The sequence below is a fragment of the Ornithorhynchus anatinus genome, chromosome 4 (genome assembly GCF_004115215.2).
Source record: "Ornithorhynchus anatinus isolate Pmale09 chromosome 4, mOrnAna1.pri.v4, whole genome shotgun sequence".
Taxonomy (NCBI): Eukaryota; Metazoa; Chordata; class Mammalia; order Monotremata; family Ornithorhynchidae; genus Ornithorhynchus; species Ornithorhynchus anatinus.
This window is the reverse complement of record NC_041731.1, coordinates 64,092,333-64,111,570: the sequence shown is the minus strand read 5'-3', so window position 1 is coordinate 64,111,570 and position 19,238 is coordinate 64,092,333. Positions and strand designations below refer to the sequence as shown.

Genomic DNA, 19,238 nt, shown 5'->3' with positions numbered 1-19,238 from the left:
AAACCCCTTCTCTGTTGGAATCTGGAGCGGCAGGAGGGATCGTGGCCCCACCCGATACCAGGTGAGGGGAAGGACATTGCAGCTCATGGTAACAGTGACCAGGGAGTAACGCAGGGTTTCTTTCTCCTCACATCCCAAAGTGCTTTATCCAGGCCACTGGGGGGGTCATTCTAGAGGAGGGGGCGGGGCGGCCATTCCCCATCTCACCGGACTTTCAAGGGGTCGTCCATCCCTTGGTGAAGGTTCTCTAAAATGGGGGCCAGGGAGAAGGACCGTTGCAATAGATTTGAGATTTTCCTTTTCAGGCGATTTTTGCCATAGCATTTCTTTCTCAGAGGTACGGTGGTTCTCTCCAGCCTGGCCTGGCCCAGAGGCTGACCCCTTCTCCTTTTGAGACCTTGATTTAGAGGATCCGGTAGCCACGAGAACGACCATAGGTTGAAAGCCAAGCCCTGTGGTGTCCAAATTTAGCCTGAAAAGGTAGGCTTGCTGGCAGGGAGACTTAAAGGTAAATCCCCCAACAAGTTTCATCCCTACTCAAGCCTGCAGGCACGGTGGTTAGTGACCGGTGCCCAGGCACTCTGGTCCCCTGGGAATCACAAACATTCAACTGATTTCTCTCAAGCCCGAATAAAGGAGTGGGGTGCGCGAAGTGTGAAAAGGTGGAGGAGTCCTCGTCGGGATATTCGAGGGACTAACGGTTTAGGATTGTTGACAGGTGGAGGCCAGCCCTGAAGGGAAATCTACAGGTTAGCGGCAAGAGGGGAACACCCCCTTCCTGGCCGCTCTGGCCCCCAAGAGACGGCCCAGAAACAGCAATCTGATAGAAACGACTCACTGTCCTCATTCCACTCCCAACTTGCTCCGGGAAGAGCCGCAGAACTGAACAGAAGGAACAGAAACGCTGTGCCCCACCCCAAGGCCTTGCACGGGCGCCCCCAGCAGACCCCGTGAAGGGTCGGGTGGGAGGGGGGGAGCCAAAGGGCACGCCCCAGATCCGGGGAAGACTGCGCCGTGAAGCTGGGAGAGGCAACCTCAGCACTTCCTCCTTGGGCTCAGCTCGGCCCCCACGAAGACACCAAGGCTGAGCAGATGCAGAAATGGAAACCGCTGGACACCACGGGCATCCCGGGGGCCGAGCCTCCCCCAACCCAGGGGCAGTAAACATGCCCATGTCGAGTAGGTAAAATATATTATTGCATATTATAAACATTATGTACACAGGTGAGACTTCTCTGGGTTACTTACACATTGCGTTGCAGATCGAGTCCTTCCGCCACTTCCCGAGGAGAAGTGGAGGGAGGGATGGAGCAGGGCTGTCTTGCCCACTACCACGGATTGCCGGCAGGTGAGCGTGAGATCAGCTGCCTTCCTTTCCTCACTGCTGTCACGACACACATCAGTAGTCTCCTGGGGGGTCAGTCCTTCAGGGGAAGGGGAAATGCGGGGACCGCCCCCACCACCGCGGGCCAAGGGGAGGTTCCTATCCTGTCTTGGCCAGAACACAGCTGTCTCCCTCAACCCCTGGCGCTGAGACAGTGGTTGGCAATAAATAAGAATCTAAGAAGCTTCTGTGGCATCTTCGTGGCCAGGGAGGTTGGGTCTCAGCCCTGTCAGTGGTGGTTAGGTTAAGACACAGACGGTAAAGCGGGGGAGGGCTGTACCCTTCCCTCCCATCCCACCGCCCTCAACGTGGTCTGTAACAGCTCCTCGGAAGTGGTGGAGGGGGGGTGGGAGGGTAGGTCTGCCTGGGATGGGGGATGGGCCTGTTTCTCCCAGGGATGAAATGCAGCGACCGCTCCAGCTGGAAGGAGAGGCTGGTGGCAGCACCCTAGATCTCCATCAGTGTGATCTTGAAGCCTTCCACCATGCTCTCCATGTTTAGGATGAAGGTGTCTTCGTTCGAGTAGTGCTCAATGATGTTGTCATCCATGTTCACCAAGATGCTGGAGGAGCGGGGAGAAGGACAAGTCAGAAGAGATGCGGTTGTTGGGGTAAGAGAGAGATGTTGATTCCACGACTGACCCACAAGCTTCTTTCTTTGTCCCGCAGGGTCGGATTCTGCTCCGAGCCCCCCCAGAGCCACCGTGCTGGTGACTGGATAAGGAGCGGGGCCCGAAGCCCGACTTTCTATTTTCTGCAGGCAGGCAGCACCAGAACCCAATCTCAGCAGAGTCCCGCTATGACTCCTGACTGGGGTTTCACAGTCCCCTGACAGGCTGTGAGCACCCTGAGGGACAGGAGCTGCGACTGACTTAACCTGTATCTACTAATGCTTAAAAGAGTGCTTGATGCATTATAAGCACTTAATGAATCCCCGCTCTGCCACTTGTCAGCTGTGGGACTGTGGGCAAGTCACTTAACTTCTCTGTGCCTCAGTTATCTCATCTGTAAAATGGGGATTAAGACTGTGAGCCTCACGTGGGACAACCTGATTACCCTGTATACCCCAGCGCTTAGAACAGTGCTCTGCACATAGTAAGCGCTTAACAAATACCAACATTATTATTATGAATATCATTATTATTATCATTGAGAAGCAGCGTGGCTCAGTGGAAAGAGCCTGGGCTAGGGAGTCAGAGGTCATGGGTTCAAATCCCAGTTCTGCCACTTGTCAGCTGTGGGACTATGGGCAAGTCACTTCACTTCTCTGTGCCTCAGTTCCCTCATCTGGAAAATGGGGATTGACTGTGAGCCTCACGCGGGACAACCTGATTACCCTGTATCTACCCCAGCGCTTACAACAGTGCTCTGCACATAGTAAGTGCTTAAATACCAACATCATCATCATCATCATTATTATTATTAATAATGCCTAGGAGGTGTACTGAGAGGCCCAGCACTCTCTCAGATGATGTTCAAATGCTCACTCCTCTAGCTCCATCCCCTGGCCTGAGTGAGAGGGCCCTACCACCATCTCATACTAGAGGCTATGTCTTCTCTGGCTTGCATCTCAACCCAGCCTAGTGGATGGAGCACGACGGGCCTGGGAGTCAGAAGGCCTGGGTTCTAAACCCAGCTCCGCCACTTCTCCCCTGTGTGACCATGGGCAATTCAATTCACTTCTCCGTGATTCAGTGACCCCATCTGTAAAATGGGGATTAAGACTGTGAGCCCCTTGCGGGACAGCGACAGTGTCTAACCCCGACAAGCTTATATCTACTCCAGCACTTAGTACAGTGCCTGGCACATAGTAAGCACTTGTTTTAAATATCATTTAAAACAAAAAACCCTCCAAAGCCATGTGGAGAATAATAATGATGATGATGATATTTTTTGAAATATGTTATTGCTTGTATGCCAGGGACCCCTAAACATCCAGGAAATGAGATCCACACCTCCAGCTCCCTCTCAATTCACCCTCTACAGCCATGAGGAAACTGGACCTTCTCTTTAGGCATTTGCCCCGTATGTCGAGCTTACCATATTCTGCCACAACCAACTGTTACTTATGGAGTGCTTACTGTCGGCAGGGCACTGGACCAACCGCTTGAGAGAGTACAATAGAGTAGGGTAAGCATGATCTCTGCCCTAAATGAGCATACAATCTACAGGGGGAGGATGACAGACATTAAATTAAAAGACACGTAAGGGAAGCAACAGAGTTTAAGGATATGTACATAAGTGCTGTGGAGGTGGGTGGCAGAGGGATCAAGGGGCTTATGATGCTATAAGTTGACACAGAAGGGAGAGAGAACAGGGAGGGGAGATGAAAGATTCATCAAAGAAGGCTTGTTGAAGGAGATGTTATTTCAGGTGGGCTTTGAAGATGGAGACTGTCAGATATGAAGATGGACATTCAGGTGACACACAAGGGAGGGAGAATGAGGGTGGGGAGATGAAAGGTTTGCCGGAGAAGGCCTCCTGGAGGAGGTGTGATTTTAAGAGGGCCTTGCAGATTGGAAGAGTAGTGGATAGTTGGATATGAAGCAGGAGGGAATTCCTGGCAGCAGGGAGAAGGAGAGCAAGGAGTCAACGGTGAAAGAGAAGAGATAGAGGCACAACAAGTAAACTGATGTCAGAGGAGTGAAGTGTGTGGGCTGGCTTACAAGTGGGAGAGGAGCAAGGATAAATAGAAGGAAGAGATTTGATTAAATCCCTCAGAGCTTATGGGGAGGACTTGGTGCTTGAAGGTTTTGAGAAATGGGGAGATACAGAATCATAGAAAAATGATTTGGGCAGCAAAATGAAGTACGGACTGGAGAGGAGAAACAGTAGAATCAGGGAGGTCAGCAAGGAGGCTGACCAAGTAATCAAGACATTAGGAAATGGAGACAATGAAATTTCCAGCAAAGGTTGACCAATGAAAGACAAGAGTGAAAAGTGATTCATTTCTTTCACCTGGATCTGGTAATAATGGTAATTCATTTTTCTTACCCCTTTTTGCTTTTCTTGTAAAGTTTTGCAATCTTTTCCACCGGCAGACCATATTTCTCGGATATCTGTAAACATCCACGAAGGGAAGATAGAGTAGTTTAGAATCCAGAATGCTCACCAGCCCAAAATTAGGCAGTGGACTTTCGGCGACTCAAGCACTCCCTGGAACTGGAGAAATCATCCATTTGCTTCAAGGCAAGATTTCCTGGAATCCCAGAAGACACCTCGAGAGCTCAGCTCGTGCAGCTCCTGCCTCCAGAATAAGGGAGCACTTGAGCCTCTGAGGCACTTTAAAACTGTGACATTCCTCTTGGGCATTCATCTCCGAATCCTTAGCCCATTCTACGGAATTCCACTAGTCTCTTCCTCGGGATGAACAATTTGCGGCAGAAAACTAGGGAAACTCTTTCACACATTTGACCCTAACAGCCGATAGTTATCCCTGGTCTCCACTAGTTTCAAAAGTATCACCCTGCAAAGGAGAGGAACTTTCTATGTGAGTGATGCCCTTTCAGGCCTGGATAATGCAGGACGTTTGCTAAAAAGTTCTGAGCTACCATACACTCTCCAGGGCTAGAAAAGATGACCATTCAACTGAGGGTCCGGGGAACGAGTCCTGGGACCACTTACCCACTATCAATCAATCCACTGTATTTATTGAGTGCTTACTGTGTACAGAGCAGTGTACTAAGCACTAGGAGAGAGGACAATACCACAGAGTTGGTAGACACATTCCTTGCCCACAAAGAGCTTATAGACAGACATTCATATAAATCAATTATGAGTAAATTTATAATTTGGCTCTGGCTCTGTCCCCAATCAACCAATTGTATTTACTGAGCACTTACTGTGTGCTGAGCACTAGCTCCTTGTGGGCAAGGAATGTGTCTGCTATACTGTACTCTCCCAAGTGTTTATTAGCGCAGTGCTCCTCTCACAGTAAGCATTCACTATATACGACTGACTACTAAGCGCTGGGGTTACAACTCTCTCCCTCGGCAAAGATGGGGAGGATAGTAAGTGCTCCTCACACACCTTACCCTAGCTGGATGCCAATCAAGCCATGGGTCAGACAGATCCCAGACCCCTCCTAGCATTGCTGAAGCAACCTCCCCTCCCCTCCCTTCCAGTGCTGAAGATGAGCCTCATCTGAGGAGGCCGGAAACAACCCTCCTCTCCAAATGGCCCCTGTATTGAAGGAAGTCCGCCTTCCTGGCGGCCTCTCTGCTGAGGCTCTGACTGAACATTCCCACAGGGCCCAGAGGACCAATACAAAATAGGGAAAATAGCCCTTGTTGAATTACACATACAGCTGGCACTCGGCTGCCCAAAGTGTGGGACAGAAGGGATTGGGAGTGGAAGTGGGGCGGGGGAAGAGGGAGGGAAGGAAGGGGGGAGCAGACATCGGTAAAATCCCCGGTTAATCCCAAACCTCACAGGGTCTAGATGACTTAACCCTGCAAAAAGCTTTAAGATTGTTGAATCTTAAAACCAAATTACAAGCAGCAGCTTGGCCTAGTGGTTAAAACACAGGCCTGGGAGTCAGAGGGTCAAGCGTGTGCTGTGTGGACTGCTGTATGTGTGCTGTGTGACTTTGGGCAAGTCACTTGACTTTTCCAGGCCTCAGTTCCCTCACCTGTAAAATGGGGATTAAGACTGTGAGCCCCATGGGGGACAGGGATTGTGTTCAATACAATTTGCTTGTATCTACCCCAGCTCTTAGTACATTGTCTGGCACATAGTAAGCGCTTAACAAATACCATAATTTTTATTATTATTCACTGTGCCTCAGTTACCTCATCTGCAAAATGGGGATTAGGATTTAGAGGCCCAGGTGGGATAGGGACTGTCCCTCTACCCCAGCGCTTCATACAATGTCTGGCAGACAGGAAGTGCTTAACAAATATCCTAAAAAGTTCCACTTTCCTCATCACAGAACCGCAAGGGGACCTCAAGAGAGTATTCACTTCCAGGCAGGTGAGGGACTACTAAATCATTGGGACCGATCGATCTGTATAATCTTCCCTTAAAGAACACCTGGGTTTAAACTCCTCAACTTTCCTTGGAAGACCATCCAGCGCTTTAAACTCCGTGAGGAGAAAGGTCCTTCCTCATCCCCAGGCAAAGTCTTTCATTTGAGCCCATTTCCTTTCTCTGGGTCCTCTATGCTTCCTCCCTTGGAACCAGGGAACCATGGGAGATGCAGTCACTAAGATTTTCCTCAGCTACTTGAAGAGCACAAAGATCAGCATGGCATAGTTCTACCAAGAAAAGGGTGGCCCTTTTTGAGCAAATGCTTCATAAGGAAGACAAGGAGGCAAAAGTAGACACAGTGCTTGATGTGGCAAACGCTCAACAGAAGACAAGAAGGCCCAGCTTTTGTGTGTAACCACTGTCCTGCCTCGCCTTGCCCTTTTCAGCCGTACATTTGGGACAGTTGAATTTTACCATCTGTGGAGGCTTTGTTGAAGGCAAAGGACAACTCTGTATACAATTTGGGATGGGTCCAGCTGTGTATTTTAGGGCCAGTCCTGGGCCTGGGAAATCTGGATCCCGCAGGGTTCTGGGAGGTTCTTCCCCACATCAACCCATTCCCGGTCCCGCCCACCCCTCCCAGAAAGCTACAGCATCTCGAGAGATGTCTAGGGTGTGATATGGGGGAAGCGCTGGACAGCCTGGCCTCGCTTGCCCTTCCCTCACCCCCTGGAGAAGTGTCTTGTTCACCCAGGAGTGATGGCAGCTCCACGGGAGCAAAATGTAGGTGCCTCTTTACTCTAACTCTGCTTTAGGGCTAAGCCAGAAGACCTTCCTGCATCTTCTTCAACCCACGGCACATGGCCGCCACCTTCCTCCGGCCCCAGTGAGCTAACAAACTGATCTTTGCTCACTGCCCGTCCCCTCTTTGCCACTGGAGTGCCCTGAATGCAGGAGGGTCTGTTGTACTATTATTTTTTAAACTTGCTCTGCATAATTCAGCCAGATGGGCCCACCAAACTCATGATGCATGTGCCCCTGAGTATTCTTTTTCTAAAAATGGTATTTGTTAAGTGCTTACTATGTGCTTACTATGTTCTAAGTGCTGGAGTAGATAATCAGGTTGGATACAGTCCCTGGCCCACATGGGACTCACAATCTTACTCCCCATTTTATAGATGAGGTAACTGAGGCACAAAGAAGTGAAGTGATTTGCCCAAGGTCACATAGCAGACAAGCCTGGAATAGAACCCAGGTCCTTCTTTCTCCCAGCTCTTCCCACTAAGCTGAGAGAATGAGGGAAAATTGAAATTGGAGAACATTTCTGACGAGAACCTTCAAGGACCACCCCAGGGTTATAAGTGAACATGACATTAACAGAGACTACCCCAGGAAGATAAGGTTAAGACCGCTGGGGATGCATAGCATTACTTTCCTTTCCTTCTGACATCAACAACATAAGAAGCAGCATGAGAGTCAGAGGACCTGGGTTCTAATCCCGGCTCCACCGTATACCTACTCTCTGACCTTGGCACTTCCCTGTGCCTCAGTGACCTCATCTATAAAATGGTGATTAAGATTGTGAGTCCCATTTGGGCCTGGGACTGTGTCCAACCTGATTATTTTGTACCTGTGCCAGCACTTAGAACAGTGCCTGGCACACAGTAAGCGCTTAACAAATACCATAAATAGAAATTTTTTAAAAAGACTCAGATGAAGCACATGCTTCCTCACTTTACTTCTCTGTGCCTCGGTTTCCTCCTCTGCAAAATGGGGCTTCGATACCTGTTCTCCCTCCTACTTAGACTGTGAGCCCCATATGGGACCTGATTACCTTGCAGCTACTCTGTTATCATTAACAGTATTATTCTCACATCTGTCTGACAGATAGAGACTACAGGTCAGTTTACCTGCTTCCGTGTCTCTCTGGTTCTCTCAGTTCCCACCCTGAAAGGAGCTGAGAAAACAAGTCTCATCAAACGGCTAATGCTAGAGGAGTTACAAGAAGAGCCGCTGGTTTACAACCTTATTATCAAGAGTCCTGCACAATTATGTGTTTGTGAGAGGACGCTGGGAGAAGCAGCATGGCACGGTGGATAAAGCATGGGTCTGGGAATCAGAAGGTCATGGGTTCTAATCCCGGTTCTGCTATTTGCCTGCTGTGTGACCTTGGGCAAGTCATTTCACTTCCTCTAGGCCTCAGTTACCTCATCTGGAAAATGGGGATTGAGACTGTGAGCCCCAGGTGGGACAGGGACTGTGTCCAACCCAACAGGACTGTCTCCACCCCAGTGCTTAGCACAGTACCTGGGACATAAAAAGCAATAAATAAATACCACAAGTCTTGCTATTATTATGATGACACTGAATGATCATCACAAAGAGACTAACTATACTGGGTCTGGGGAAAAAAAAGCTTTTCCCCCAGATAATAATGTTGGCATTTGTTAAGCGCTATGGGCACAGCACTGTTCTAAGCGCTGGGCACCGTTCTAAGAGCTCGGTATTCACAGAGGATAATATACAAGTAGCAGCATCGGTCCAGCATACTCCCGGGCCTCCCTAAACCCCTAATTTCCCCGGAAACAATAGTTTCTATAAAACCTCAAACAGAGGTTTCCTTAAAAAATTGAGGGCTAGCTTTGTCCTTTGGAGATTCACTTGCAAATACCTGAGAACTAGATTGCCCTGTTTCCAGCCACGATAGCAGAAAGCAAAAAACAAAACAAAAACAACCCACTAAAATTTCATCACTTCATGAGCCATATATGCTGGTTTGATTTCCAATGTTCCATATTCAATATTAAATACACGGACTGGTACTCGAATCTGCAGAGCAAGATCGGGGTCGATGTATGAATTAATCAACTTACCGCTTCCATGAGTCCTTTTACAGTGGGGGATTTCAACATCAGAGCATCAAACACTTCGTCGGTCTCTTTCCTCACATACAAAAGTACTGAAAGATAAGGGAGGGAAAGGTCATCAGATTTCTAAGCGGGTAGTAAAAATCCAATAAGCTACCGCTGAGGCATGTTTCAATGCTGACTTAAGTAAACGGTACATACTAAGCCTCCCGTCCTACGTGTCCGGCGCCAGGGCAGTGGCCGTCTGGATAGAGAAGTAAGGGCACATCTTCCAGTGCTGGGGATCTCTAGACTGTAAGCTCCTTGTGGGCAGGGAACGTGTCTGTTATACTGTATTCTCACAAGTGCTTAGTACAGTTATCTGCACACAGGAAGCACTCAATGCATACCACCGACTGAGGAAGAACTGACGGGGTTTGTGGCTCAGACAGAATACGGGGGTTGAAAGCGAAGGCATCAAAGGTAATGCAAAGGTCATAAATCTCCAAGAGAATTAAGTGGAGGACAGGATATGGAGGAGAGGATGAGGAGTTCAGTTTGGAACATACCGAGCTTGAGGTGTCAGTGGACACAGGTAGCAAAGTCCTGGAGACAGGAGGAAATGCTAAAGAGGTAGATTTGGGAGTCATCTGCATAATAGTGACAGCTGAAGCCATAGGAGAGGATCAGTTCCCCAAGGGAGTGAGTGTAAAGTGAGGAGAGGACCTAGAACGGAGCGCGGAGGAATACTCTATGTTAGGGCTGAGAAGAGGAAATGGAGCCAGTGAAGGATGCTGAGAAGGAGCAGTCAAAAAGGTATGAGTACGACCAAGTAAGAACTATCACTAAAACCAAGGTTAGCTCTAGTGTTTTACCCAATCATTCTTACCTATTGAGAACTTACTGTACGAAGAGTATTATACTAAAGCATTTGAAGGGAGAAGGAGAAGCAGCATGGCCTAGTGGGTAGAGCACAGGCCTGGGAGTCAGAAGGATTTAAGTACTAATCCCAGCTCTACTACAGTCTTCTGTGTGACCTTGGGGAAGTCACTTCACTTCTCTGGGCCTCAGTTACCTCATTTGGAAAACATGGACTAAAACTGTGAGCCACATGAGGGGCAGGTACTGTGTCCAACCTGATTAGCTTGTAGCGACCCCAGGGCGTAGAGCTTAGTGTTTAGTGCTTATCCCCGTGTCTGGCATATAGTAAGCTCTTAACAAATATCATTAAAAAAAAAATGGGCGTGATCCACGGTTTCCCCGTATCCGGCATATAGTAAGATCTTAACAAATACCATTAAAAAAAAAAAAAGGGCGTGATCCATGGTTTTGAAGGCAGTTGAGAGATCTAAGAAATCTAAAGTACAGGGCACAGAGGAAGTGTTTTAAAAACACAGTAAAACCGAGGCTTGGACAATGCTTCATCCCAAATGAAAACTGGGAGTCAATGGCTGAAAATAAATCAGCAGAGTGCATTGCTATCCAGAAAGGTGCTGCTCTTTTTGAGCAAAAACATCATAAGGGATGAGAGGCATTGAAGGTGAGAAAGAAAATGGCCAAAGGGGTCTGCAAACATTAAACATGGCACCACAATGAGGGACTGCTTTTTGTATTACTGTTAATAATGATAATGGTATTTGTTAAGTGCTATGTGCCAAGCACTATACTAAGCGCTGGGGTGGATAAAGGCAAATCAGGTTGGACACAGTCCCTGTCCCACGGGGAGCTCACAGTCCCAATCCCCACTTTACAGTTGAGGTAACTGCGGCCCAGAGATGTGAAGTGACTTGCCTAAGGCCACATGGCACACAAGTGGTGGAGCTGGAATTAGAACCCAGGACCTGCAGACCTCCCCTTGCCTCTGCTCTATCCACTGTGCCAAGCTCCAATGGGTCCATTTGCCTTTTCTGTCGGTTCATCTCTCTCACTCACTCTTAAAGATGAATTTCACAGTCAGCAGTATCCATATACATACGCACTGCAGATTGAGGTTCATTGAGCAGATGAAGTTATCTAAATTTAGGCTGAAAATTGGTACTCATTTTGCTTTCCTATGTGCACTGGACTGGATTTTTTTTAATGACCCATTGTAAAGCTGTGATTAATACTGTAAAAAGTTAGTTAGCTTCAGGGTTGTTCATTGGATGCTCCAAGAAATACCAGGCAAGGTACCACAAAGGTTATCCTGCTGCATTTGTTGACATCTAAAACTGGATTTACAGTTCACTCCCTATTGTTTACTTCAGGAGTTAGGCTTGATTTACTGTGCCTCAGTGTCAGAAAAATAATAACATCATTAATAGTCAAAACACCAACAGCAATCACATCATCCAGCTGGCTAAACATGGATCCTGAGTGACCCCACCTGGAATGGGTACGGGTCATCCAAGAAGCAGCGTGGCCTAATGAAAAAAGCACGTGCCTGGGAGTCAGAAGGACCTGGGTTCTAATCCCTGCTCCGCCACTTGTCTGCTGTGTGTCTTTGGGCAATTGACTTCACTTCTCTGTGCCTCATTTACCTCAACTGGAAAATGGGGATTAAATATCTGCTCTCTGCTAAGTGGCCCCAAGCCACAAGAAGAACAGGGATTGGGTCTGGCTCAATTAACTTGTATCTACCCCAGTGCTTAGAACAGTATTTGATGCATAATAAGTGCTTAACAAATACCATAAAAATATAAGAAAAACATTAGTCTGATCCAGTAATGGCGATACTTAGGTTCTTCTGTATAGAGGCAAACGCTAAGTATCTGTATGACCTTAGAGATGAAAAAATAAGGCTGTAAAAAAACCAGCATCCGCAAGTTCAAAATCGACGGCCAAGTCTTTTTTGCTTTGTCACTTTTGCTATACTATACTAATTGCTACCATGATTATAACTCTTGCTTTTATCGCTAAAGAAAAATGCCTCAGCTGTCAATTTCTACGTCCAGGTTTGGCTATGAGATGGTGCAGGACACTAAACAAATGCTCAACATTTTTCAATAATGTTAGTACCAGAAATGGGTGAACATTTCTTCCCTCCATTTAGTTTTTCCTAGCCAAAGTAGTTGCTCTCCTGCTATAACAGTATGCATTACCTGAATGTATTATCAGAGATTCTGGGGGATTTTTACCAGGGGGAAAAAAATCTCTGATTCTGACAATTTGTCTAAATGATACAGAACAGGCCACATCCATTAAATAATATAGGTTCCAACAAGGAATCGCAAGTCATTCCCCCTTCTACTCCCTAAGAGAAAAGGGGGCTTTAAACAAGTCACTTGCACTCTTGTGCTTGCAGATGAAGCAGAGCGGTCTAGGGGAAAGAGCACGGGCTTGGGAGTCACAGAAGCTGAGTTCGAAACCCACTCCATCACTTGTCTGCTGGGTGAGCTTGAGTAAGTCATGTAAATTCTCTGTGCCTTACTTCTCTCATCTGCACACTGTGGATCCAATATTTGTCCTCCCTCCTACTTACACCTTAAGCCCCATGTGGGGCCTGATTATTTTATATTAATTGATTAATTATGGTACTTGGTAAGCACTTACTAAGTGCCAAGCACTATTTTTAGCGCTGGAGTAGGTACAAGTTAGAAAGGTTGGACACAGTCTTAGTCCCACACAGGGCTCACACTGTTAATCTCCATTTTACAGATGAGGTAACTGAGGCCCAGAGAATTCAAGTGGCTTGCCCAAGGTCACACAGCAGAAACATGGCAGAACTGGGTTTAAAACCCATGACCTTCTGACCCCCAGGCCTGTGCTCTATCTACTAAGCCCTACCCCAGCACTTATTAGAGGGCTCGGCACATAGTAAGCACTTAACAAATACCACAGTTATTATTGTGCTTCACATTCTCATGCTTTTTTGAGAGTCTCAGTGAAAAGGAGCCTTCACTCATTCAAGATTTAAATTTACAGTCATTGTATGTTTAGGTGTTTTCAGATTGTATTGGTAACAAGTGTTTAGATAATATTAATGTATGGCATACATTTTTGGAGATCAGCTTCAGCTTCTGTACAATGTTGGATGAGTCAATATGTAGGCATACATTAGTTAAAACTGACTTAAAAATGCAGGCCTGCAATTTTCAAGGACAAAAGAAAAAGGAACAAATGCCCTAAAGGACATAAATCCTTGTTTTTGTGTATTCATTCAATAGTATTTATTGAACACTTACTATGTGCAGAGCACTGTACTAAGCGCTTGGGATGTACAAATCGGAAACAGATAGAGACAGTCCCTGCCCTTTGAAGGGCTACAGTCTAATCGTATCAGGAAGGGGTGTTTTAAAATAAAGGAGGGGACATGGCACGGTGGATAGGGCATAGGTCTGGGAGTCAGAAGGTCACGGGTTCTAATCCTGACTCCATCACTTGTCTGGTGTGTGATCTTGGGCAAGCTACTTCACTTTTCTGGGCCTCAGTTACCTCCTCTGTAAAATGGGGATTGAGCCTGTGAGTCATAAAACGGGACAGGGACTTGCAGTACCAGCAGATATCTAGGTAGCTAAGTCCTGGAGACAAGAGGAAATGTTAAAGATGTAGATTTGGGAGTCATCTGCATAGAAGTGACAGTTGAAGCCACAGGAGAGGAGTCATAGGAGTGAGTGTAAAAGGAGGGGGAGGAGAGGGGAGCAGAAGAGAAGGGGAGAAAAGGAAGAGAAGAGGAGAGAGGAAGGGAGAAAGGGAGGAGAAGGGGAAAGGAATGGGAGGGGAAGGAGAGGGGAAAGGAAGGGGAAGGGGGATGGGAAGGATGGGAGGGGAGGAGAAGGGAAGAAATGGAAGAGAAGAGAGAGGAGGGGAAGGGGAGTGGGAAGGGGGGGAGGGGAGGGGAAAAGAGAAGGGGAGAAATGGAAGAGAAGAGGAGAAGAGAGAGGAGGGGAGATGGGGGGAGGAAAGGGTAGGGGAGGAGAGGACAGATCTCAGAATGGAGCTGGGCAGTCGGGTATCTGCCTGTGGAGAGGTCTCTATAAGAGGTGGGCAATCCCTTTCCGGCCACTGGCCTGACTTGTTGGCTTTGTAGATAGCAGAGCCTACATATCTATGAAGTCAAATGGGGAGGTTTATATGTGAGACAAAGCCAAGAAGCAACTCACCCCTCTCTTTCCAACATTGATGGTAGCCCCCGATTCACATCATTATCATACACCAACCTATGGGTGCTAGGCTAGCGAGTAAAACACGTAAGATCATTGCTGGCTAGTGACTTACAATCCAAGCCACCAACATGTAAAAAGACATACCCAGTTAGAGAGTGGCATGACAGAGCAGAAGATGACGTTACTATGAGGATCTAACTTACAGATCAACATGCCAATTTCCCTCATTTTGGGGGAAATTGAAAGCCAGATTTTCAATTCTGCAGGACTCTTCTCGAAGTTGGCACTATGACCAAGATTTGATAACTGCTGAGAGATGTGTGCGAATGTCATTTTATGCCACTGGGTGTATCTGTGCTGGCAAACTGAGACACCTCAGATCACCAAAATACAATTTGGTTTTAATTAAGCTTCCAATCACACGATGATTTAATCTAGAATTATTTGAAAAACAGGTTAAATTGTAAGCTCACTGAGGGCAGGGACCATGTCTCCTAACTTTATTATCTCCTGTCAAGCACAGCACAGTGCTCTGCTCAAAGAAGCACTCAATAAATTCCACCGACTGATTGGCCGATTGAGGCCAAGGGGCATTTTCTCTGCACACAGTTAAGTGCTCAATAGATACGATCGAATGAATGAATTTGGGAGGGCAGGGCGGGGAATGATTCTTCAGTTAGTATGGCCCTGACCGACGACAGCAACCAGAGGCTGTTCTTCCCTGAAGATCTGAACTTTTTACAGAATTCCGCCACTCCATTTTTTGCTCTCGTCTCTCCTCCCTCAACTTGGTTTTAAATAGCTCAAGTCGACTGTGCGTCCTATTTCCAAGAAACCAGAACAGAACTGAATTCTTAACAGCCACGTGCCGTGAAGAGTAGGTTGTCTGACCTTTCCCATTGCAGGCTCCACATGGGGATGTGCCTCTGTGATTATAGCCAAATATTTCATTACAAATTTATCATGCTATTAAAGGAGATGGAGCTGCTCTTTGACCCACCAGGCTGGGGGCAGGGTGAGGGGAGGGTAGAGGGGGTGAAGGATCAGGTCCCCTGAGATGGGCACCAAGCATCACTCCTAGTCAAGGGTTTAGATTTTTCCAAAGAACCACGGGTATATTTTTACAACTCGGAATCAAAAGGATTTTGGTTTAAAAATAGCGATAGGAGAAATCCCGAGAACGAGAGCTCGAGTTCGGCAATTGCCCAATTTTTTCTACAACTGTCTGAATCTGGGTTAGAGATGTAGGGAGATGAGGCTCTGCTGGGACAATTTTTCTGCTTTCGCTGCTGACCTCTGGCAACTACGAAGGGCAGACGTGAACGAAACTGAAAAGTATTTAGAAGCAGGGAGCATTTTTTCCAACCACCAGAAGGTGGAATTTATTCGAAACAATTTGCTAACCACTGAACACTGAAATCACAGAGGCCGAGAAATGGTCTGTGACCTGGAGCCATCATCTAGACTCTTCCCATACCACCTACTATGTGCCAAGCACTGTACGCTAAGCACTTAGATACAAGAGCCCAGCATGTCCCAGTGAATTGCGCACGGGCTTGGGAGTCAGAAGGACCTGGGTTTTAATCCCTGCTCCACCACTTGTCTGCTGTATAGTCACTTCACTTCTCTGGGCCTCATCTGTAAAATGGGGATTAAGACTGTGAGCCCCGTGTGGGCCAGGCACTGTATCCAAGCGCTTAGAACAGTGCTTCAGCGTTTAGAACGGTGCCTGGCACATAGTAAGCGCTTAACAAATGCCATCATTATTGTTAGCTCATACCTACCCCAGCACTTAGAACAGTGCTTGACACATAGTAAGCACTTAACAAATACCATCATTATGATTATTATTAATTTGGCCAGAGATCCTGTCCCACAAAATCTGAGAGGAAGAACGGGGATTGAATCCGCATTTTACGGATGAAGAAACTGAGGCACGGAGATGTAAAGTCACTTGCCCAAGGTCACACAGCAGGCCGGTGGCAGAACCGGCAGGTCCCCTAGCTTTCAGACCTGTGCTTCTTTCATTAGGCCTTGCTGGTTCTCCATCTGAGGGATGCTGTCTCCTTGAACATCGCTCAAACGTCGAGGAGTCTTGTCTGCCCTGACAGTCTTGTCAGCCGGTGTCCCTAAGCTACACTGGGAACTTTTCCTAAGTGGGACCGATTTCACGGCCTAGGCTGATCCTCTCTGAAGGGTTGCTGCGCCCACCACGAGAGGGACAGTAGGATAATTTTGCCCCCAGCTGGCCGGTACCTCGTTTCATTCCTTCTTCTTTCATCTGCTTAGAGGGCGTTGGGCCAAACTCTTCTTCCACTGGCCTGAACATCCTTTTAACCAGGACGCTGCTCCTGCAAAAGAACCCGGGGAAATTTTGTTTGTAAATCCCAAGAAGTAAAACAGCGATGACGATTAAATGCCTTTTGAAAATAATACATCTTTAAATCAACATTCCTTCTCTACTTCAGTCAAACAAACTTCAGGGCTGGGGAAGAATTCCAGGAGGACAGGATAATATCAATGATACCAATAATAATAATAATGCTACTTGTTAAGCACTTACTATATGCCAAGCACTATTTTAAGTGCTGGGGTAGGTACAAGTTAACCAGGTTGGACACAGTCCCTGTCCCACAAAGGGTTCGCATTCTTAATCCCCATTTTTACACATGAGGTAACTGAGGCAAAGAGAAGCGAAGTGACTTGCCCTTGGTAACAGAGCAGGTATGTGGCGGAGCGGGGATTGGAATCCAGGTCCTTCCGACTCCCAGGCTCCTGTTCTATGCACTGAGCCACACTGCTTCTCATGGGAGTCTTGTCTAGGCAATGACTGACGAACATCCACTGATTCCATCTTCTTCATTGCCCTCTCAACCTTGGCCTAGAAATTCTCCATTTCAAGGATTCTCTCAAAGATCCACCCACTGTTTCGGCTTGGGGAGGGGGGGGCAAAGGGGTGAGGTGACAGAGGAGGTGACTGCATTTGAAAATAGCAGAAACGCGTAAAGAGTCCACGGAGGGACTTTCAGACCTGACAGGTTAGTCTGGGGATGGAGGGCTGTCAACCCAAGCTGAAAGCTCTATCTTCCAAACTCCACTACTCCTGGGACAGGGAACCTAATTCCCACTTGTGCATTCTCTCCCAGTGCTCAGCACACACTAAGTGCTTAATTGACAGCATTAAGATTCCCCCCGGCCCCCCAGCTCACTACCTTCCTCCTGCACTTGGATGGGGATGTGTTAATTGAACAAAGAATAATTCCCATAATTCTCACCTCTAATGGGCAAACTTCAAAGCTGCCAGGGGGATTGGAGAGGCCCTGCTGCCAACTGGACCATGTGGTCAGAAACTTTGGAGGTCACCGATCCAGACTTGGAGCTGGACTTGAGGACTTGGGGCTGGGATGATGAGCTTGTATCTCTCTACCCCAGCGCTTAGTACAGTGGCTGGCACATGGTAAGTGGTTAACAAATGCCATTTCAAAAAAAACAAAACCCAGGCAGCCCGGTCATGTGGGGAGCTGATAGCTGGCAAGCACATCTACGGCACAACCGCAAACTGCTCCTGCCCTCAAAGTTAAAACTGATGATAATAATAATAATAACAGTGAGTATTTTTAAAGTACTTACTATGTGCCAAGTACCGTTCTAAGCATGGGGGTAGATGCAAGGTAATCAGGTTGGACACAATCTTTGTCCCACATGGGACTTACAGTCTTAATCCCTATCTTACAGAGAAGTGAAGCGACTTGCCCAAGGTCAGACAGCAGACACGTGGCAGAGCCGGAATCAGAACCCACGTCCTCTAACTCACAGGCCGGTGGTCTATCCACTAGGCCACAACCAACCCTGCACCAATGCCCCTGGCAGGCAAGAGGCGCTGATTCATTTTCCCTCTTACACTCTTCTCTTGGCTCCACCCAAGCAGATATCCTGACAAGGCCTCAGTGCTCTTCTAGATTTTGCCATTTTTTCCTTTTTCCTTTTCTCTCTCCCTCCCACGCTCATTCATCACTTTTCTTTCATCCTCTCCCATCTCCTTCTCTCATTCCTCCTTCTCCTTCTCTCCTCCCCGTCTTTCACGGCCCTACCGCCACAGTGAGTGGCAACAATCAGCACCATTTACTTCCCGCAGCAGGTCCGGCCGGCCTGAAAGGATGACTGTTCTTTCTCAAAGGCCTAACTGCCAAGAACAGACTTTGACTCTGGAAATAATTAAACTCATTATGTCGCCTAAGGCAAAGAAAACTGCTGTTATCCCTCCAAAACTGTGAACCGACTCTGGATGACCAAAAAATGTCCAGGCCTTTTTCCAAAATGGATGAGTTTGCTGATAGTCTGACTCAGCTCTCACTCCATCGTGGATTTCTTTTTAAATTGCCTTCATTTCACCTGGAACATCCTTCGGCAGGGCTTTCCAACTGTGAAACAGCATTTACCTAACTTGGCTAGCAATCACTTCTGAATTAGAAGCTCCAAGGGGGATGCTGCTGAAGAGCAAATCACAAAAATCTCTATGTGGCCATCACAGCTTTTCCCTCTAGACTGTAAGCTTCCTGTGGGCAGGGAACTGACAACCAACTCTGTTATACTGCACTCTCCCCAGTGCTTAGCATATTGTTCTGAGCACAGTAAGCGCTCAATAAATACCACTGATGGATTGACCCTTTATGCTGCCAAACGACAAGATGGCTGGTGGGCGTGGAAAAAGTCCTTCTTTGGGTGGTGTTGGTGGGCGCTTAAGTTCCCCGCACAGAGCACAGCAGGAGGAGGAGAAGAAAGAGGTGGGAGATTACTGTGGAGGCCAGCCGGAGCCGCCCTTAGCTCCAACTCCCTGAAATCCGCACATCTGCCGGCTCTGGAGAAATCTTGGCTTTAGGTTCCACAGAGGGAATTCTGGGAGGCTGGGCTGTAGCAACAATGACGGTCTTTTTTTCTCGTTTTTTCAAGGATTTTC

At 47.5% G+C, this 19,238-nt stretch overlaps 1 protein-coding gene across 2 annotated transcripts in view; it reads right to left on the bottom strand.

Annotated features, from left to right (window-relative positions):
* Nucleotides 1-942: 942 nt before the first annotated feature.
* The window catches only part of GRHL2 (grainyhead like transcription factor 2), a 104,426-nt gene continuing 86,130 nt past the window's right edge, over nucleotides 943-19,238 (bottom strand). For both annotated transcript variants that reach the window (XM_029063259.2, XM_029063258.2), the window contains exons 12-15: nucleotides 16,538-16,632; nucleotides 9,225-9,310; nucleotides 4,378-4,442; nucleotides 943-1,946 (exon numbers count right to left, since the gene is read on the bottom strand). In XM_029063259.2, coding sequence (XP_028919092.1) covers nucleotides 1,832-1,946; nucleotides 4,378-4,442; nucleotides 9,225-9,310; nucleotides 16,538-16,632 — 361 coding nt within the window. In that variant the 3' untranslated portion in view covers nucleotides 943-1,831. The remainder of the gene's footprint in view (nucleotides 1,947-4,377; nucleotides 4,443-9,224; nucleotides 9,311-16,537; nucleotides 16,633-19,238) is intronic.